Below are 22,591 nucleotides of genomic sequence, written 5' to 3'. Positions count from 1 at the left end.
TTGTTCTTCAGCAACTACCAACGATAATGAGGAATAAAGAACCATCAAAAACCACGCAGCACAAGGAGCTTGCTGCCAAGATCAGAGAATTCAACACCGGGGTACCTTGATACTTTACATCATCTTTTAGATACACAAAATAGATATAGAGAGAATGTAGTTAATATTCTAAAGATGTAAAATGGTGCTAAGGGCTTTATTAATATTAATTTCATAATAACTCCTGAGACAGACCTAAGACTATAGTCAATTCTTAATTATCCACACTGATGCTCCTGCTCACCTATATTCGTCTAACTCTCACTGTGTTTGCCTCTAGCACAAGCTGACTCATTCATAAACACTTTTCCCTGGTTCAGCATTTCTCTTGAAAGCCTTAGACCAAACTGTATAATCTACTCATAGATGAGATACATTTATAAAAGTCTAGCCAGGCCAATAAACAGAATCAGGTAAACTGGACACAGAAAGGTGCTATTACTGCACATAATGATACTGATTCCTGGGAGCGTTTGGGTTAGGGCACAAGCAGGAAGTGCCCACTAAATCCTCTATAGTTCCAACGCAGAGAAAGCTCACACTGCAGCGGGGACGCACCAGAATGAGCAAAAACAGACCCCTCTAAGTTAACAGCCAGAATCACCCGGGAACACCCTCGCTAACCCTCTCCGAAGCTGCTCTGTTGCCGAGATGGCCAATTTTGAACCAGGGGGTTGTCTGGAAGGTCCTAGAAAGTCTAGTCATTTTCAACCCAGAGGTCCCTGCAGATCTTCCTGGATACTAGTCTTTGCTATAGATAATATTCCTTCAAAATTGGCCCAAGGCTTAATTGGCTTTTTCTTTCTTTTCTCCACCCCCCCCTCCCCGCTTTTACTTTTACTAATATTTTTTATTTTATTTTATGCTGACTTTACTTCCGGGTCCTAAGTTTTTGTTTCTTCAGTTTCTTTCAGGCTATCTTATGCTTCTGTGCAACCTCCTCTTCTGGTTTGGGAACAACCTGCTTTTCGGTAGGACCCTCTCAGTGTGGCAGGGAGAGCTCGTGTGTGGGTCGTCTGCTCACGAGCTCTGCAAGTTCTGGGCTGCATCTTGGGAGCTCTGTTTACCTGGATGTGCTCAGCAACCAGAGACTCTACACCTAAGCCCTTAAGCTCTGCATTACTCTGCACTTTTAAGCATGTGCAGCAAGAAGTCAGCACTCTTTTTGGGCCACTGACCCTGTGGCCAACTCCACCGTTTGGCCTGGACACACCTACCAACTCCACCACTGTCACAACGGAATGGCACACATTGCTTCTGTAAAGTGACAGCCTTCAGACACTCGATGGCTTTTCTGATATGCAAACCCCTGATGGCCAGGGGTGCTCTTAAAGTGAACACAAAGATTTGAACCTCTTCACCTGCATGATTTTGCATAGTTTCTAGGTCAAGTGAATGGCAAACTATTTTCAGAGGTCACCTCAGGCCACTAACAAGAAGCAATTGGCTTTTTCTGAGCACATGCAGTATAATTAAACCATCCTAGCACTATTCTCTTTTATAGTAAAGGCAAAAAAAATTTTTTTTTTTTTTTTTACAAAGCTAACGAATAGCCTGGAGCACTTGCCTCGTATCCAAATGTGAAGGCCATAACAGTGATGAGAAAGCCAAAAAATGCTTCCAGCTTCCGCAAGCCTAAAGGGGAAAATGCAGCAGTGAGTTCGCAGGAGACTCACTTCCCCGTCAGCCATAGGAAGGGGAAGTAGCTTCTTTTTCTAACCCCTCCATTCCCACTCTACTTACCATATTTGTCCAAAAAGAGAAATACAAAGGTATCTGCAATGGTGATGAGAACTCCACCCCACAGGGGAACCCTGGGTCAGAGATAAGAAATGGACATTAGAGGAAAGAAAGGAAACATTGAGAAGTGCTTTCTCCTCCACAGCCCTCCATGTAAGCAACACTGGGAGAAGCAAGGACTTGTGGGAGAGGAGACAGTGGCAGGACGCCAGGCCTTGGGTAGTTTAGGCTCACAGCGCCAACTGAGTAATATTCATTCAAGCCAGACTGTCTACCACGTCAGACATTTAGGGTGTAAAGCTGAAAAGAATGGGTCTCACCCCTCAAGGAGTTCACTGTCTAGTGGGATGATTTGACATGAAATTAAATAATTGTAATACACAATAATACACAAATAAAATACACACTGCACAACAGAAGCATATATAATCCAACACAAGAACATGGGGATATAGAGCCTACGTCTGCCAGGAGAGAGGAAGGTGGTCCCAGAATGGTTCCACTGGAAATATAATACACTTGAGCTGAATCTTGAAAACTGAGAATGAGTTGGGTTTTTGTTTTTACATTTGCTTTAAAATCTAGCAAAACATTAATTACTTTGTACAGGGAAAGCCCTCACCTTCCTACAGACAGGAGATTGATGGCAATGGCCGAGCCAATGACTTCTTGCATGTCCGAGCCAATGATAGCCAGCTCCACCATCAGCCACAGGATAATTCGTGGGACCTGCACATCAAGCAGAAGGAGGACATGGTTCTAATCGATCATTTCTAGGAAGCTCCCCCATAGTTAGGAAATCACATTTTGGAACGGACCCATATAAAGCCCTTTTCAAGCCTTCAGTCTAGAGATTAAGTGCCAGCACCGGACTCCGCCTGCCCCATCACCGCACTGTGGGCCCTGGCTAGAGAAGGTGAGGCTGCTTTCATGTGGCCGTGCTTATGCGTCAAGGTCTGGGTGGCCACTGACCCTGATTTCTTCTCTTTTCTTTCCATTCAAGAGAGGAAAAGAATTTCCATTCATTAATTTCCACTTAATTTCCTGCCTAAAAACAATCCTGAAAAAATCTGAAGGGGAAATCGCCCTGGCTGGTGTGGCTCAGTGGACAGAGCACTGGCCTGTGACCAAAAGGTCACCATGCCTGGGTTGCAGGCCAGGCCCCTAGCTGGGGGCATGCCAGAGGCAACCAGGGGCTGTATCTCTCACCCACTGCTGTTTCTCTCCCTCTCTTTCTGCCTCCCTTCCCCTCTCTCTAAAAGTAAATAAATAAATAAAATCTTAATTTTAGAAAAAAGGATGCTGATATGGTCAAAATATTGTTCAGGAGAGAACTGAAAATGACTACAGAAGAAAATATCCATCCTGATTTCAGCTGAAAAGACGAAACAAATGGGAAAAGGCTGGGCCTATCCTTTTTTTTCTTAATTGATTTTTAGAGAGAGGAAGGCAGAAGCGATGGTGGGGGCGGGGGGAGACTCGCTGTTCCACGTATTTATGCATTCATTGGTTGACTCTTGTATGTGCCCTGACCACAGCCTAGGTATATTGACACTAACCGACTGAGCTACCTGGCCAGGGCTAGGGTCTGATTTAATGTAATAGGAAAGCAAGTGAAAAAGGACAGGTATGCAAAGGGACTCGGGGCAAAGCGGTTGGAATTGGTGCTATATAACAAAATAGTAAACTAATCTGGTCAAATAACACAGGTGAAAGACAAATTTAGTTCATGCTGGCTCACCGAGGCCAGAAAAAGAACACCGCCAGGTATCTACTACCCAAAAATTTGTCTCAAAAAACAACATTTAAGATAAAGAAAGAGAAACTAAAAGAAATTATAAGTTATCAAGGTTTTCTTCTGAGGAGCATATAAGAAAAAAAAAATTAATACGGATACTTTCTTACAGCCAGGAAAGGAGATTAAACATTTAGGCAAAACCAGAGCAGTTCAGCAGCACCTCACCCAAAGGCGAAGCTCCGTCGGAGCTGCCTTCCAGACCCGGGCTCTGCGCCCGCCTGCGGCGGCGGGACGAAGGGCCCCGAATGTCCAGGAGGCAGCTGTACAGGACAGCGTGACATCAGGGTCAGGGTAAATTGAAAAGTAATTATTAATAAATCCAAGGATCCTGCCACAAATAGTTTGATATAAGGGAGAAACTTTATTCAAATTGATGGCGAAGTCAAACAAAAAGAAAACACAGAATGCAAAGTGACGGAGTGACACAAATGCATGAGTGACCACCCGCGCGGACTGGGCACTACGAGAGGCCAGAGGGCAGAGTGAATGGTTATGCTCACTCAACAGGATTTTTCTAAGGAAATTTTCTGGGAAAAAGTGAATCTCAAGTTAGATTTTTAAGGAGCATAGAAAGTGGGTTGGCAGCAAGAAGGGGCTAGAGGATTTCCCGTGGGACTCCCAGTCTCAGGGCACAGACCCCCACGTCCTTCACTGTTCCAGTGCACAGAGCAGGGCCAGCACATACTGCCAGGCACACAGGGTCCTGTGATGTGAGTGACAGACACACAGGACAGCGCACTGCTCACCTTGGGATACTGACGGTGACATACTTCGGCCAGGTGCATGCCGGTGACCACTCCCAGCCTAGCTGCAAGGCGCTGTAGCAGGAGCCCCACGATGGTGGCCAACAGAAGAACCCAGAGCAACTAGAGAAGAACAGATCCCAGCACAGCACTCATTAGACGGCCGAAGGGTTTGCCTGGTTGGTTGGTGATGTGAATGGGGAACACTGCATTCAGGGAAGAGCCCAGGTCAGGAACAAATGACCTGGGTTCTGTGTCAGGGTCTGCACATAGCCTGGTATGTCTCCTTGTACCTCTCTGAGCCTTGGTTTCTCCCGCCTGCAGTTTCTCCTTTATTCAAGGAAACTATATGGATGAAATAAAATAAAAAAACAAGTGGGGAAGCACTTTTCACCTAAGTGTCCCTGCCAGTGAAGTATCTGCATGCAGGTCCAGAGGTTGATATCCAAAAGGCAGAGGAGGAAAAGGATGTGAAAGTGTGCTGTGTGTGTTTCAAAGGGACACAGGGGGACTAGGTGTTTACCTTAAACCCGGCCACTGCTCCAGACTGCAGATCAGATTCGATGTTTCCTGGATCCAGGTAGGCAATGCTCATAAGAAAGCCTGGTCCCGTGAAAGCCCAGAGTTTACGAAAGCTAAAGCAAGAGTACTGCAGGAGAGGAAGAGAGAGAGAGAACTGATTATACCTCCCACTAGTTATCTATTTTATCACATAGAAAACAAAACCTCAGCCTCACAGGAACAAAGGATTTAGGATGTTGGAACATGGGTGTGTCCAAGTTTCACTTCCATCTTACCCACTTCTTATCAATAAACTGGCCACTTCCCCACCCAAGCACGAGCCCCTTCCCTGCCCTGATCTTTGCCAGCAGCCTCTCATTTTAAAACCAGGCACACAACACCAGTACCTCTGTGCCCAACCACGACCCAAATGGGGCAAAAGCCACCGTAAAAAAGGAACATAAAACTCAAACTTCCTTGATCAAAAAATGCTAAGACAACTGGGCAACTGTTTTCAAGGCCCTTGTTTTCCTTAACAGTTTCTAGTTATTCTGATGACAAATATTCAAATATTCAGTCTTCAGAGACAGCTTGCCAAAATTAGACTCGAGGCTGCTGATCTTGAGTCGTGCAGCAGACCTTCCGCTCACGTTTCCCTACCCAGTAACTTTTTCCTCCAAGGACCTGCCACTAACCTCCCCCTCAGGAATGGCAATCTTCTCATCAAAATAGGTGGTGAAGGGCTCGTCTGAGCTCCCGGTGGACTGTGGGAGAGAGGAGTTGCTGTAGGCAGGGTTGATGGCGCCGAGATGGGCAGAGTCCCCATGGTCTTCAGAAGCATCATCTAAATGAACAGATGTGAAAAGAACTTTTTTTTAAATGAACAAAACACACTAATGGTTCATCTTCGGTAATACTGAAATCTTTTTAATGCCCTAAAGGAACAAGGCCAACCCGGACTGTACCTCAACTTCTTTCTAATACTTCATTTTTATTTATATTTTTAATAAATTAATTTTTGACTGAGCAATACATTCACATGATTGAAAATCTGAGAAATACAAAAGAGCTTACGATAAACAAAGCCCCCTCTCACACGCTCCGCCAGTCGCGCAGCTCCAGATCAGCTTTACCGCTGGTCTCACAGTGGTTTTCCTGCCTTCCTACTTCTATTCCCACTTGGCAATTTGAGAACCATTTCATTTTCTTCTAAAAAAACTAATGTCTAGGGCTCAAAATATAACATCTCCAAACTAGCCTCATGGCTAACCTAAAATCCTAACTTTTAGAAGAAAGAAACTAGGTCAGTCTAGTGACCGTTCCTCCCAATATTTGGCAGGACTTACTCAAAGAAGCATCCCTGGACATTACACTTCCGTTAGGCTCCTCAAAAAATGTGGAAGTTGCAAAACCCTGCCACACTTGAGGCTAAAATTTGAAGCTGCAGGGAAACCACCAAGCAGGAACCCCTTTGCCGCCTGACTAAGGCCTGCAGTAAGGAGCTTCGGGGCACAGGGTAACTCTCGTGATAGGAGGACTCATCTGAGACTGATATATCAGTGTTTCCCCAAGCCTGGCATTTTGCAGTTAATATTAAACACAGGGAAGGGAAAGGGGGAGGGACTGGAAGAAAAGGGCTAATCTGCCAGAAAGATACAAAATCCAGTTTGCTGTAGCCATCAAATGGCTATTTCCAGCTACAAAGCTCTTATCTCAGTGTTTCCAAGAAATCCTTACAACCTCCAATTACAAAAAAAAAAAAAAAAAAAAAAAAAAAGGAGGAACTAATCCTCTTTACCTTTAGTGGCCCCAAACTGATTTTTAAAAATTATAAAAAATAAGTGGAAATCCTAAAGGGGAACTTGAGAATTAGGAAAGGATTGGTCAAAGAGCTTTAATTGAATACACAGTATAAGGTGCACACTCAGTATTTTACTGCTCCACGTATATCTGAAACGCGCCATCAGCAACCAAAGCAATCTAGGGATTTTTATGACAGGTGTGTGAGCAATACTGCCTTTGCAAGCATTACTGCTATAGAAACTAAACTTGCAGCTAATCTTGGCCCATCTCAGAACTGGAAACAAGATGAGGCAGGCTTCTGTGGTTACAAAGCCATTTTCATTTACAGCCCAAGGCACCAGATGGTGATTCCTGAATGGAGCAGGACTCCATAAAGATTCTGTTGGCCAGGGAAGAGGAAATGGGGACAATTTTTGTTGGACTAGATGACGAGAAGAGAAATATGGTAAATTTCTCTTACTGACTCCAGCCTAATTCCAAATAAAAATTAGAGAATAACACAAAAACTATAAATTACCATTTGGTATCTTCTGTCCACGACCCAACACCATGGTGTTCTTAGAATAGGATTCTGGAAAGTAGAAAAGGTAGGGAGAGGAATTAACAAGAACAAACTAACAAGTTCAAAAACAGCATTCTGTACTCTGTACAACCTAACCCCTATTATATGAAAAGAATTATTCTTCTACTGAATTAGATAACCTTGAAAATAATTACAGTTTTGATAGTATGAGTAAGAGATATTTAATAAAAAATGTAAGTCTTAATCATGGTTTTGCTGGCAAGACTTCAAAACCAAACTGAAGCAAACAGGATTTCAGGAAAGCAAGCAAATGCCTTTTCCTTTAGAAGCAGGCGTCTATGAATGATTTCGCACCAGGTTCCCCACCACCGTGCACTGAGTGGTGGGCACAGGGCAGCCCCCTTTCTGGCCATGCCCAAGTTCCCAGAACTCGGACTCTGCACCAAACCGGTTCCCATGTGCAAAGCACGTGCTTTTTTTAAAAAAAGATTTTATTTATATACTTTTAGGGTGAGGGGAAGAGAAGGAGATAGAGAGGGAGAGGAACATCATCAATGTGCCTGAGCTATATTGATCGGTTGCCTCTTGCACATCCCCAACTGGGGACTTGGCCCACAACCTAGGCATGTGCCCTGATTGGGAATCCAACCAACAACCTTTCGGTTCACAGGCCAGCACTCAGTCCACTGAGCCACACCAGCCAGGGCAAGGCGAATACTTTTTGATAAGCTCCCACAGAGGCTGCTAGGCAATCACCCAGTCTATGCTGTGCCTCTAGATTAACCCAAATTTAAAACCAGACTGATTTCTCCCCATTTTTGAGTCTTTTTATTGTTATTTCTTTATTGATTTTAGAGAGAAAGAGGAAGGGAAGAGGGGAGGATGGCGGGGAGAGAGAGACAGAGACATAGACAGAGACAGACACACATAGATCTGTTGTTGCACCCATTCATGCACTCACCGTCTGATTCCTGCACAGCCCTGACCCGGGATTTAACCCCTTAGCGTATCCTTGGTGTATGGGGAGGACTCTCTATCCAACTGAGCTACCCGACCAGGGCTGAGTTTTTAAGGGCAGAGATCTATAACTCTCTTTGACCTACCAATTTAAGATTGAGAAATAGAGTGAAGAAATAAAAAGGAGTCAGAGGGCCAAGCTGCTAAATTATTAACTCCAAGTAGACTAAGACATCAAAAAAAAAAAAGTATTCCTGTTTTAACTGACTGTGGGAACTCAACCTTTTGGAATTTCCAGCCCTACCTGAATACAGCGTGCCTTGTGCCTTTCATGCCCCCAGTCAGCCACCTGAATGACTCAAAAAGAAAACGTTCCACTGTCTAATCCACTGGACATCTGAGGATCAGCATCTTGGACCAAGGTGAGGCTAAGAATGCAGAACTGATTCTTCTCAAGAACGTGCTTTTTACCATAAAACTCTCAAGACTTTTCTTTCTGCTTGGGAGCACTCTTGGTTTTGCCTAGTAGTGGGGAGGCTTTGACTAGAAATGAATGACAAAGATTTATGCCAGGGTCTCAGGCTTCAATCTTCTGGAAAGGGGGGGTGAGCACCTCACCAGCATACTGGTAGTAGAGGGCCGAAATTCCCCAGCCTCACTCACATTCCCCCAGGATAGACTTCAGGTATGATGTTTCGGGTCTCATCCCCAACCCCTTCAACAACTGGGAGAGGAAACTGAGCATGGTCCTCCCCTCCCGGGCTTGCAGGGAGAGCTAGGCATGGTCTGCAAGGTGCCAGCGCTTTTCTTAGTCCTGCAGGAAGCAGCCTGTGAGGACGAGGCTGTGTCTCAAATGTCCCACATTCTGTTGGGATAAGTTCAGCTGTGGGGGAGGGGATTTAATAAGCCCATTTGGCCCCAGATCTATGGTGTATTCTCCAGCCAACCCCACCAACAAGGCTGACTTAAATTTTGATCTACCGATTAAGGAATCTGCTTGTCAGTCAATTCCCAATTCAGATGGGAAAATATGAAGTAATATATATTGTGAACACCCCCACTTAAATCCCAATAATTACTATCCTACTGAGAGAGGTATAAAGCCTCCCCTTAGCTATCTTTTACTGCTTAAATGGTCTTTTTCCAACCCTGTCCCTTAGTTCTTCCTAACTGAACAGTCCTCCGCTTTGTTTTAGGTAATCTATCTACCCACATATTCTATACTGTACCAAAATTAAAGAATTAGAGAATTCAGACCTAAAAGGGGTTTTAGGTTTCATTTATTTTCTGGGATATAAAACATATGACCACTAGCTAATCTAGAAAACATATTCCACCTCTACAGTAACCAATATCCAGTGTTCTGTTACGAGGTACAACCTGTGATGTCCCTCCTACCAGGCTCTGGGCCACCAGACCCCAGTAACACTGACTCAACCCACCCTCTCATCAGTTACAACAGCTCCTAACCCAACTGGGATTTACGCATCTGCTGACTCAGCTGCAGTACCACTTAGCTTTCGATCGCAGCACAGCCCCTTGGTGCCACCCAGAGCCTCTGAACTTTATTTTAAATATAATTCTAAGAAGCCAGGTACTCTGGTTATTCGAACTGCCAGTCAATTAGAAACCACAAATCTGACCTCAGACTAAGGATCCTAAAGGAAAAGGTCTCAGGCCATTTGGTATGAGGCAAAGAGACCTTCCTTATACTTCCATCAGCTCTGAAAACATTATTATTAAAAATAATAATGTATTAATTATATTATTATATATAAGAATATACTGAATATAATATATAAGAATATATTATAATATATATTATAGAATAATATATATTCTTCTATATGTTATAATAGAGAATAGATAATAATATAAGAATAATATAATAAGAATAATATATAATAGAGAATAGATAATATAAGAATATATAAGAATATTATAAATTCTCCTATATATTATTATAGAGATTATAGTATTCATATACATTATTCTTAATAAAATATTATTCTTAATAAAATATTATTATTAAGAATAACTCAAGTTCTTAACTGTGGCCTACTCACCAAGAATTATTTAAATTAGATTATTTTTGTAGAGATGATATCTTATTTAAGAAGACACATAAGTACCTTATACATTTGAGGAAGATTCCTATCCAAAATAGGCTACTGAACATATTTGAAAAGCAAACAAATGACATAGTAGTGTGTTTTCCCCAAGCCTGTAGTCAGCAGAGGTGACAGTTAAATACTGGGTTGGCCAAAAAGTCCGTTCAGTTTTTTCCGGAAGATGGCTCTAGTATAGTTTCATTGTCTTGAACTTCGTTCAAAACAATTTTGTTTGATTGTATCGTGACAGCTGTCACATCAGTGTGTATTTAAAAAAAAGTTGTCAAAATTGGTGATTTTTTGTGCAGCCATTTTAATATTGAGGATGGAAGAAAATACACATATCAGCGTATTTCACTCTATTATTTCAAGAAAGGTAAAAATGCAACTGAAAGGCAAAAAAAAAAAAGATTTGCAGTGTATGGAGAAGGTACTGTGACTGATTGAATGTGTCAAAAGTGGTTTGCAAAATTTCTTGGTACATTTTGGCTAAATAATTCTTTGCGGTGGGGCTATCATATGCATTGGAAGATGTTTAGCAGCACCCCTGGCCTCTACCAACAGGAAGCCAATAGCAGGAGATAGCCAACATGCTCAAAATATCCAGATCAATAAAGTTATTGGTGAAAACAAAAAATGTGTCTTTTATGGAAAAAAACATAACAGACTTTTTGGCCAACCCAATAACTTTAGACAGAATTTTTTTTTAATTTTTATTGATTTTTTAGAGAGGGAGAGAGACAGACAGACAGACATCAGTTTGTTTCCCACTTATTTATGCATTTGTTGTACATGCCCCGACTGGGGATCAAACCCACAACTTCGGCATATGGGGACAACGCTCTAGCCAAATGAGTTACCCGGCCAGGGCCAGAAATATTTCATGATAAAAATTTTATTAATTAGCCCTGCCTGGGGTGGCTTAGTTGGTTGGGCATCATCACACAAACCAAAAGGTCGTTGGTTCAATTCCCAGTCAGGGCACATGCCTGGGTTTTGGGCCTGGTCCCTGTCAGGGTGCGTGTGAGAAGCAACGGATGAATGTTTCTCTTTCACATCAATGTTTCTCTCCTTCTCTTTCTCCCTCCCTTCCCCCCTCTCTAGAATCAATTTTTAAGAATATTTAATAATCATTGTTAGTATTCTAACTGATTATTCCTATACTAATTATATACAGGGCCAATAATATAAAAAGTCTGGTCTTCTCTCTGAAATCTCAGGAATGTATTATTCCAAGAGAAAAAATGGATTCTAGATTCCAACTTTCTCATCAAAACTTTTCATCAACCAAACTACAAGCTCCACTGTCTGCCGTGTACACAGAACAAAACCGGGGCAGCGAGGGTCGGTTATGCCTGGTGCGCTTGCTGCACGGTATTTAAGTCTCCATGAAAATGTAAGACACATACGGAAGCAGTAAGTTAGACATTTTTAAGAGAAAGTTTATTTAGAAAGTTACGGAGGTAGCAGAAGTGAGTCCGCTGGGCTGTGCAGGCTCAGGAAACAAGTTAGAGGCAGAAGAAGGGCCTTTGGAGCTTAGGAGAGAGGCAGGCAAAGGTGATGCTCCTGGGGGAAGAAGCGGGGCGGGGGTGCAGGTGTGCTCCCAAGGGAGAGAGTGCCTCAGTTAACATTAACACAGTTGTGCTCTCTAAGGCCGTACCACCAGGCCACGAAGGGAAAGTGAAGTTGAGGTACAGAGCGAGCAGAATCAACTCAGCAGCACTTTGACAATCGTGAGTAGCGCTGCTGTGATGTCCAGATCGCCCCCAACCCTAAAGCATCACCTCCTCCCACAGCCAGTGAGTTTCACACCATCAACGGCCATCAACAGAGAAAATGGCACTCACGGTTAAATGTAATATAACTCTTGTATCCCATTCCTTATCAAAAGCTGTAAGACTGTTCTACAGTCAAACATGCTAATAAAATTACATTTTCTGTCTAAAATGTCAAAAATCTACATATCCTTTGACCCAGCAGTTCCACTTCTAAGAATGCATCCTAAAGGAACATTCACATGAGGAAGTATGTGCAAGAATATTTCCTGTAGCAGTGTTTGTAGTGTCAAAAGACTGTAGCATCAAAAAACAACCCAGATATTAGTAGGGGACTGGTAAACTATGAATATTCATAGGATGGAATACCATGCAGCTATTAGAAATAAGGCAGATCTATAGATATTAATAGGTAATAATATCCAAGATATGCTGTCAAGTAAAAAACCCAATTTATAAAACAGTATGCAGTATGCTATCATTTATGTAGAAAAACAAAAGGAAAATATACACAAGTACACATACATACAATCTCCAAAAGACAACGAAGTAGGGGGCACAAATGAGGTCACTAAACTGAATATATGCCACATAACATGTTGTTCTTTAAAAAATTTTTTTACTGTGTGCATTTTTTTAACGTAAAGAGAGGATATGGATTTCCTTCTTTTTTTTCAATTACAGTTTAGTTTCAATAGTATTTTGTACTGATTTCACGTGTACAGCATAGTGGTTCGACAATCACGTACTTTACAAAGTGCCCTGATAGTTCCAATATCCACCTGGCACTGTACACAGTTATTGCGATATTAACAGCTATTGCAATCATATTGGAATATTCTTCACTATATTCCCTATGCAGTACTTCATACCCCTGTGACTATTCTGTAACTACCGATTTTTATTTCTTAATCCCTTCACCTTTTTCCCCTAGCTCCCTCAACCCCCCTCCCCTCTGATAGCTGTCTACTCTCTGTATTTCTGAGTCTCTTTCAATTTTGTTTATCTTGTTATTTAGATTCCACATATAAGTGAAATCATATGGTATTTGTCTTTCTCTGACTTATTTCACTGAGCAAAATACCTCCTAGCTCCGTCCATGCTGCTGCATATGGTTGGATTTGCCTCTTTTTGTCTTTTTAGAGGTTGAAGTAACAAATTATTTTTAACTAGCAAAAACCATGTATAAAACACATCAAACTTGTATAAATGAATGAGTAACAAATAACTATAAAACCATAATTTCAAGAGTTTTTCTAATAATTTAGTTCTAAGAGAAACACATTTTAAGGAAAAAATTAATAAACATATATTAAAGAATCTTAAGAAAACAAAGACTAAACATTTAAAAAGTAAGAGTTCTGCCCTGGCTGGTGTGGCTCAGTGGATTGAGTGCCAGCCTGCAAACCAAAGGGTCGTGGGTTTGATTCCCAGTCAGGGCACATGCCTGGGTTTCAGTGTAGGTCCCCAATGGGGGACGTGTGAGAAGCAACCACACACTGATACTTCTCTCTCTCTCTTTCTCTCCCCCTTCCCTTCTGTCTAAAAATAAAGAAATAACATCTTTTTTAAAAAACTGAGAGTTCTCCAGTATCCTGATTACACATGATTTTCTTGAAATGTTAAAGAGTTCAGTACATATCTTCACCCCATCAGTGTAATCCAGATGGCCCAACCCAATCTCCAATCCCTCCAGTCTACGACTTGAATGGAATAATTGTCTCCTTGTTCCCAAGAAGGGGAAAGAGGAAACTTGTGGCTTTAGAATCATACTTGCTAAGTCAAATGACTTCGAGTACCTCACTTAACTTCTCTGGGTCTTGAGTTCCTCCTTTGATCAAATTCCTACCTTGTTTTCATTCTTATCTGTCATGATCTCCGGGGGCAGGTCTGCACTGCCTGTGCTGAATCTGGGTTCAGTCAAGTACTTGGTCCTGGTGCTGTCAGCCACCCATTGCTCTCCGGATTCGCTTCTTAATGAACACTGCGGACTCTCGCTGACAAAGCTTCTATAATGATAGATAATTGGAGATCTGCAGCCTTCCCCTGGCAAGCATGTATTGCTCTAAGCTTAATTTACTACCACTCTGCCTTAGTGCCCAAGTAGCCATCCTGTGAAGTTATGATTTGGGAGTTTCATCTGAATGCAAAGAATTAGAAGCCAAATCCTCAGGAAAGCATTTCCTGACTCACTCTTAAATGGCCTTCCTCCATGTTCTCCCAAGGCACCAGCTGCTTACCTCTATCATAACTCTTACCCTGCAATCTTGAAATCATTTATTCCCTGATGCTATTTACAGCAAAGGCACTCAAAACTATTTCACTGACTTTAGAGCTGTATTCAATGTTGTAAAGGTGTCCCTAAAATAGTAAGGTTTAGAGAGGAATGTTTTTACACAGTTAGTTCTCTGATTCTTTCCTTCTTTTTTCCTCCCTTTCGCTATGTAAACAAAGACAGCATTACATAGGACAGTGATTTTCAACTGGTACGCCACAAGAATTTTTAAAATATGCAATACCTGTCTATTTAGTCAAGGGCGCTGACCTCTTTTCCCTTAGCTTGTCAAATAAAAAAGTGACAACAGCCAACACAATAGCTGTTTGGTGTGAATGAATCAAAATTACACCTATTTTTTTTGTCAGATTGGCAAAAAATATATATTTTGGTGTGCCACAGTATTTTAGGAATTAGTTTATGTGTGCCATGAGAGGAACAAGGTTGAAAATTGCTGATGTAGGAAAAGAACGTTCACAGAAGCAAACAGAAAGGTGTTTTTGCACACAAGCAATTAAATAAAAGTAAACAGGAATGTGTGGAGTTTACTCTCTCCTGAAGCCTCCCTTAGACAATGCGTCCTGCCAGCAACGTGCTGGCGGCAAAGCAGAAACTGCCAGGAGCACAGATCAAGGTTTTCAAAAGTGACACCGGAGTGTTTTAGAAAGTTACAAGGAGTTATGACATTTTAACATTCATACTGTGTCCTTAAGAAAATGTAAAGATTTCCCAATACTTCTAAAATTCCTTTTTTCCTAAAGGTCTACTTTAAGGTTATGGCACTTGATATTCCCACAAAACCATGGCTGTTAATCTAACACCTACGTCGTACAAGGTGCTCTTTAGGAAAGTGAGCCTCTGCCCCTTGATGACTGGGAGTCAACAAAACCGAAATATTCGAGTGGCTCAAACAGAGCTCATTGTTTTCGGAACCCTCTGTGTTTTAATAAGGAAGATTACCAGCCACTTTTTTTAAGGTGAAAGATTCACTCTCGCCACCTGGTTCAGCTGGTTGGAGCGTCATCCCATACACCAAAAAAGGTTGCAGGTTCAATCCCCGGTTCGGGCGAGTCCGGGAGGCAACTGATGGATGTTTTCTCTCTTTCTCGCTGTCTCTCAAATAAATACATCCTCAGGAGAAGATTTTTTAAAAAAGATTATTACTTCCTCTGTTTTTCCATTCCAGGTCAATAAAAATGCACCATTTTCTGAGTCTCTTCCATCTAGGACGTCCATCTACCTAATTAGTTCCAAAAAAAATGTTCCCCAATGGGGGTGAGAGGAAATAGCTCAGAAAAGCCATGTGAATTTCTAAATTATTCTTGAGGATGTGAAGTTTGGAATTTCTTTTTTTCACAGTTCAAAATTGTCCTATTGTTATTGGTAGAAAATTCACAGTAATTTTTTTGTAATAATTGAACTTTACAGTATTATAATTCTAACAAACAGGTTAAATCAGGGACCTCTGCACTTTGGAATCCCAGTATTAACTGCCTACAAATAAATATTAACCCACATCTATTACCAACGACCCAGATGTTTCTTTCTAATGAATTGACCGTTACATTTCCTAAGTTCTGAAATGGCCAACAGACCATAGAAAGACACTGCTTTAGGCTCCTGCTTGAAACCAACAGCTTCAACAAACTGCTGGCCTTGATTCAGGGCCAAAGGAATTTTGTTTTTTTAATTTGGGTAAGTGTATCCTATTTTTCTCTTATGAAAATCAATTCAACATAAAATTTTAAAAAGACAGGTTGAAGACTGATGACATCTACTCCCTGACAGAAAGAACAAAGTGAAAAGCCCCTCTGGTGTTAGCTGAAGAAAAAGGCCTGGGAACTCTAACTCCTCTCTGCCCAAGTGAGTGCTATCAGAACGTCTTCAGCCGAAAGCCACACAAGCACGCCCAGTTCATAAAGTACAAACAGTGCTGCTATTGTACAATGTGCTCAGTCCGCACCTGGGCGTCGGAATGCGAGCCAGTCCCTCTCTCTGGAAATACCCGCTCAGACTGTTCTTCATATTACTGACTTTGTGTGCTATCATAATAATCTTGCTTAGTTTACCAGAGAACCACAATTTCAACTCAACACCCAGCTTGCTGTTTCTCACCCAAGTTGGACTTCTGAGACTCTTTTATAGTTGAAAGAAAAACCTAACATTGAGAACATCTAATGACAAAGAAAAAAAAGAAAATTAATTAGCAAGAGAAAGGGGAGTAAGATATGGGGAGAAAGAGTGTATAACTGATAATGAAACCAGCTGCTTGGGTGTGAACGATGATTACAGTTGGGAGAAATGTGGGCAGGCTGTCAAGAAGTACAGATCTTTCACACAAAAATACCACTCATCAACCAGAGACTTCAGACACCTCCTAAATAGAACTCCTCACTTTCTATGCTCAGTGCTGGGGCTTAACCAGCTTCCAAACCTTTACTACTCATTAAAGGTGTACTCCTAGAGACTACAGTTTGGTCTTTGTTCCTCCCAACTCACCCAGTGTGAGCTCCCTCTGATTCCCTCCTAACCAGAAATTTACAGCAGTGCATTTCCCTTTGGGAGACCAACCTGGCCCCCTGGCCTGACACATCTGTCCTGGAACACAAGTCCAACTCTGCAAACAATTCCAGAGACCCCTTTCGACAGAAATAAAAAAGTCCATTAATCAGTCTGTATCTATTTCTGGCCTCAGGAAAAAAAAAAATGTTTTGCCCTTATACCTGGTTAAGTCGCTTTTTGCTCTGGTAAAGATGAAAAATGATTATCAGTAGATTATATCAACTCATTTATTCTAATGACAGTATTGGCCCCCCTGACGTAGACTGGCCTTAACAATTTTAAGTACATATTTACCTCAACGTTTCTTTTCTTAAAGCAAAAAACCAAATTATGTATAAAGACAGGCAATACATACTACAAGATTCTCCAACCTCATTTATGCCTCCTTCTGTTCTTTGGAACTTATTAGAATTTTAACTTGTTGCCTTCTCCTTTCATTACCATGGAGTTTAACAGACACTTGATGATTAGCAATAAATGGGACCAAAACAAACAATAATAACCCATACAAGATGACCTACTAGCCAATAGGCACAAACACTGAAACCCTAACTTCCCAATTTAAGTCTTCACTGGAAACTGGTTCTTACACTAGAAAATGCAAGTTACTCTGACCTTAAATTAAAAGTGCAAGAGCAACTCTGGCTGGAGTGGCTCAGTGGATTGAGTGCCAGCCTGCAAACCAAAGGGTTGCTGGTTCGATTCCCAGTCAAGGTACCTGCTTGGCTTGAGGGCCAGATCTCCAGTCGGAGGCATGAGAGAGGCAACCAATTGATGTATCTCTCGCACACTGATGTTTCTCTCCCTTTCTTCCTCCCTTCCCATCTCTCTAAAAGTAAATGAATGAACTCTTTTTTTAAAAAAGTTAATCGTTCAATATATTTGTGTTAAATTATCAAAAGAACAAATAGCATCCAATGAGCGAGACAAGGGTTGAGGTCTTCTAACTCCTGATATTCTATACCTTCAAATGCTGCCAGGCTTCTTTTCCAAAATATTTTAATCAACCCACAGAGACTATCATGATAAAGGTGACAATATTAGTGCAACAGGCTCCCCTTTCTACCTCAAACACTCAACACTTTATTTTTTTTTAAGATTATATTTATTTACTTTTAGAGAGGGGGGAAGGAAGAGAAACATCAATGTGAGAGAGAAACGTCAATCAGTTGCCTCTTGTATGTGCCCTGACCAGGGACTGAACCTGCAACCCAGGCATGTGCCCTGACCTGGAATTGAACTGACAACCCTTCACTTTGCTTCACTTCACTTTGTTTTGTGGAATGCTGACCAACCAACTGAGCCACACCGGTCAGGGCAAACACTCAACTCTTTAAAGATGTCACTTCTGCCCTGGCCAGTGTAGCTCAGTGGATTGAGCTACAAACCAAAAGGTCACGGGTTCAATTCCCATACAGGGCACATGCTGGGTTTGCTGCCAGGTCCCCAGGTGGGGGTGTGTGAGAAGCAACCGATCGAGGTATCTCCCATACATTGATGTTTCTCTCCCATTCTTTCTCCCTCCCTTTCCCTCTCTCTAAAAATAAATAAATAAAATCTTAAAAAAAAAAGATGTCACTCCTTTTCCTCCTTATTCAAGTACAAATAAAGAGGTTTCACAAAGACACTGTCCTCCACACTCACTATGCCAATATCCAATTTTCAGCCTTATAAGAGTAGTAAAAAATTGTCTTACTGTGAAGCTAAATAACTAAACTTATACCATCTGCATTTCAGTCACATCAGACCAGCACACTGCTACAGTAAGCAATGTTCTTCTTTTTAAGTTTTTTAAAAAAGTTTTTCCTCTCCAGAGGACATTTCTTCATTGTTTTTAGAAAGACAGGAAGGAAAAGAGAGAAACATCGTGTGAGAGAAAAACATGGACCAGTTGCCTTCCAAACGCACCCAGGGATCCACATGGGGACAGAAACTGCAACCCAGGTATGTGCCTCCACGGGGAATCAAACCCACAGCCTTTCAGTTACAGGACTGCGCTCGAACCGAGCCACGCTGGCCAGGGCGCGATATTCTTTTTTGTAAATTCAAAGTTTCTCATTTTACAGTTAGTTCTCAATAAGTCTACATGTATAAATAGCAGCTTCCTTGAAGGAGAACTAGAAGACATGACAGTCTTCCATCAGAGCTTCCAGAGAGAACTTGAGAGGGACTGTGACACTCATAAAAAGGGCACGAATCTGTCATCACACATCTGTATTTAGGCCCACGGTGAGGAGGCAGGGAATAAAGATATCTTTGACTCCACAGCGCCCACCCAAGCTTTTAGCACTAAAAGTCAAACACACAAACTACTACTTCATGGATACCATTCTCTAACCTCTAACTTTCATGTCACTGAGTCAAAACTGAACCAAAGCTGACCGATAGCTCTGTAGAGTAATCCAAGGAACATTGCTGATTTCCTAACAGCAGAATAAAATTAGATTCACACCAAGCTTCCCCATTCTTTAACAAGAAGTGCTGCCAGACTGCCAAGAAATTCCCCTCCCCAGTCCCAGCTTGGCCATTCCGGAAACATGAGGAATCAAGTATGCTGCAATCGTGGCCTTTTTGGTATTGGATCTGGGTCCAAAAGAAACTGTGCCTAGGCCCCAAGGCTGTAAATGCTATATTATCCAATGAAAAATTAAACGGCCAAGGAAGTTCTTAGGTTTCCTGTACCCAAAACAGGTACCACAGACAGACCCAGAATAGTAATAGTTTCCAACCTTATTTAATGATAAAAATAAACACCCAGCAGGAAGCCTCTAGTTATGGGTAATTTATACTATACACTGAGATCAATGTTAATGACAGGGGTTCACTGGCAATAGGATAACAGGATTCTGATCAAAGGTTAAGTTTAGAATCTTTAAAGGGAAAGAAGGCATATGTAGGGAATAGTAAAGAAAAGGGGGGGGGACCTCCCACACGCCAGCAACAGTTCTAAGCACTTTGTGTGTATTTCCTCATTTAATACTCACCAACAACACTATAAAATTGATATTACTACCAATCCCCATCTCAAGTATGTGGAAACAAAGAGGCTAAGCAACTTATGCAAAAGTTTACACAGCCAAAAACACCGTGCAAACTGGGAGGGTTTCAGAGTCCACAGGAGTCAAGACCAACACAGTATCCCCCTGGTTTCACCAATAATCACTAAAATTAGGGAAGCAAAAGTTTCTTGAAATCCTTGACTCTCCATATAATTTTTGTTTTTACTTCCCACTTTAAAGAGATGTCACATTTCTTTAACTTCCTAACACTCCTTTGAGAGCATGGACAATATGAGAAGATCTTCATTTCACACACAGAAAACTCAAGGCCGGATTCCTCAACTTCTCCCCTAATGATTCTCTTTAAAATAGTCTGATATATGAGGTGGGGTATTTGGGAAAAATACAAGTGAAAAGGAATCCAAAGGTGATATAATAAAAAGTAAGCGACAGCTTAAAAATTAGGTACATATGAAACCGAACAAATGAAGAGCATCCACCCCACTTACATAACATTCCATACCATATGCGATAATTGCACAAACAGGCCTAAAACCAATCTATCTATACACGAGTACGCAGCTGCCCGCCCCGGCCCTTCGCGGGAAGTCGCTCTATTTGCTGCACAAAAATGAACTTTCTGTTGAAGTGGGGAGCCCAGGGAGCGGACCGGGCCCTAGAGCTCCTCAGGTAAGGAGTCCACCAGGACCTTGCCCTGTGTCCGCCGGCCTATTCCGAGGCGTGAAGCGGGTCACCCACCCCACCCTCGATCACGGGTGCCCGCGCGGAGCAGGTCCAGTCAGGGGTTGGCCATTTCCCCTAGGCCGCGGAAAGAAGGGGTGAGGCCCCACGAACTCCGGCGTTCGTTCCCCGCCCACCACTAGATCCCACTCCCCGCGTCCTCTTCTCCCTTCGAATAACGCTGCTCCATCTGGATCCCGCGCCTCTGGCCCCCACTGTCCGCACCGCCCCGCAGTCCCGCACGGCGCTCCGCGTTCCCCGGCACCTTCTCCCGGGCAGACCCACAAGCCGCCCCGCGCCCTCCCGGCCAGATTGGAAAAAAAACAGAGCGTTCGCTTTACCCTTGACCTCGCCAACCTTTTGCCTTACCAGCTCCGCAGTCACCAGACAAGCTGTCCCCGCTCCAGCAGCTCCATAGTCCTGGACCCAGCGCCAAGCCATCCAACCCCTACACACCCCGCCATTGGCCGACTGCACAGCAGCCGCGCATTCCTATTGGCTGGATTCGCTGAATTCCCGGTAGCTGTCGGTGCGCGTGGCAACTCCGCAGCCAGTCCCGAGGCTCCGCCCACTCCGATATCTGGCTGGGGGAGAGGCCCCAGCGGCCTGCGCGGAGCTGCATCCTACAGAGCAGGTGGTTACGCTGGTTCAGCCCACGGAGTGTGAATTTGGAAGGCTCGCACCCCGCGGACAGATAAGTTTCGTGCAATAGTTCGTCTCGGCTTCACGTTAGCTAATGGCAATCTACCTCGTTTCTTCTGGAGACGTGGCTCTCCGAAGTATAGCTCCACCCTGTGAAGTACAGCCACCTGCCGGACCATTTCCTCTCGCCCCCAGAGCCACATCGTAGTATCTGTGCCCCACCAAGAGCATCCCACACTTGAGAGAAACCGCCAAACATCAGCTACGGCAGCCAGTTCGATCGCATCAGATGCCCTACTCCCAAGCCCTGGTAATGAATCATTTTCCTCCATCCTATCCATCTGACTCACTTCTTCCCCCAGGCTTTATCTCCACTTACCCCAGAGTAATCCCACTCCATCCCCCAGCCTCAACGTCACACACGTCCTAGAGTCTTTTTCTGAAGATGGCAACTAGACTACTGGTGCTATAGAGGAAAGAAAACAAATGGTCTGACAAACCACCCTAATTTTCTACAACATCGTTTAGAGCCATAGAAACATTTCTGGACACACACTTCCCACACTTATAATAAAGATAGCCAAGCTTATTTAACCAAGTCGTAAGTCTGGAGAGGAAAAGCATAAACCCTCCAACTTCTTTCTTCAACTAAGAACTGCTAAGAGAAAGTTTCCCTAGTTGGTAAAAGAGTCCAAGAGATGAGAAAAAGAGAGTAAACTCCAAATCAGGAAAATCCAAGTAAAGTATGAAGTAAAAAATTTGGGGACCCAAAAACTGGGCTGAATGCATCATTAACTGGTACAGGCTGATTTGCATACAGACTTTCTCCTGGAGAGAAAGAAAATGCACAAATTAATTCTGAGAATCTCTCTATAACACATCTGGGGAGTTTGAGAAAGTCCCTCCAAACCAGAACCTTTCCTTTGGGAACCTCCGCCCAGCTGGGCAACTTCCCTGGGCTGTTCCATACTTGCTAGTTACTTACTTAGCTCACAGTGTGGTGCTGCCTCCATCTTATGCTGCTTCTTCATTGTGCAGGACGGGTTTGACTTCTCCCGGTGCTTGCTCCTGTCTCTATATATGCAGACAAGTGCGCCTCCCTTGGTTAAATAAGGGCACTTTAGGCTGCAGAACACTAATAAAGATACAGCACGGAATTACAAGAGGCAAACTACATCCTTCAAAGCATAATCAAATTTCATCTTTGACCTGCCATGAAAAGGGAAGCAGCGTATATCTGCCACTCCTGGATATTAATGAACAAGTAATTGAGTTTGAAAACTTGTAATCTAAGATTTCATCTGTTCCACTGGGAAGGAGCTGGAGGCGGTGTATGAAAGGGTGGAGTAAAAGGAATTGGTTTTCTTCATGACTCCACTCCT

General features: G+C 42.7%; 1 protein-coding gene and 1 non-coding gene across 9 annotated transcripts in view; both read right to left on the bottom strand.

The window, feature by feature from the left end:
- SLC11A2 (solute carrier family 11 member 2) overlaps positions 1-22,292 on the bottom strand; it is a 48,820-nt gene extending 26,528 nt beyond the window's left edge. For 3 of the 8 annotated variants that reach the window (XR_008426495.1, XR_008426494.2, XM_024575386.3), the window contains exons 1-8: positions 22,195-22,292; positions 7,142-7,195; positions 5,517-5,665; positions 4,844-4,969; positions 4,324-4,443; positions 2,402-2,508; positions 1,783-1,853; positions 1,607-1,674 (exon numbers count right to left, since the gene is read on the bottom strand). Coding sequence is in view for 6 of the 8 variants with exons in the window: in XM_024575386.3 (XP_024431154.2) it covers positions 1,607-1,674; positions 1,783-1,853; positions 2,402-2,508; positions 4,324-4,443; positions 4,844-4,969; positions 5,517-5,665; positions 7,142-7,195; positions 22,195-22,240 (741 nt within the window). In the remaining 2 variants the exon portion in view is untranslated. Of the gene's footprint in view, positions 1-1,606; positions 1,675-1,782; positions 1,854-2,401; positions 2,509-4,323; positions 4,444-4,843; positions 4,970-5,516; positions 5,666-7,141; positions 7,196-8,108; positions 8,395-13,839; positions 14,000-15,225; positions 15,723-20,924; positions 21,054-22,194 lie in introns of those variants that run through there. The other 5 variants (XM_045184286.3, XM_045184287.3, XM_024575387.4 and 2 more) reach the window with 5 other exon arrangements.
- Positions 15,800-15,936, bottom strand: LOC112318727 (small nucleolar RNA SNORA2/SNORA34 family). The gene has a single exon (XR_002976249.1). It is a non-coding gene; the product is annotated as a small nucleolar RNA SNORA2/SNORA34 family (small nucleolar RNA).
- Positions 22,293-22,591: the final 299 nt, after the last annotated feature.

The sequence above is a fragment of the Desmodus rotundus genome, chromosome 3, assembly GCF_022682495.2.
Source record: "Desmodus rotundus isolate HL8 chromosome 3, HLdesRot8A.1, whole genome shotgun sequence".
NCBI classification, from domain to species: Eukaryota; Metazoa; Chordata; class Mammalia; order Chiroptera; family Phyllostomidae; genus Desmodus; species Desmodus rotundus.
The sequence above is the reverse complement of the archived record's forward strand: the minus strand, read 5'-3'. Positions and strand labels throughout refer to the sequence as shown.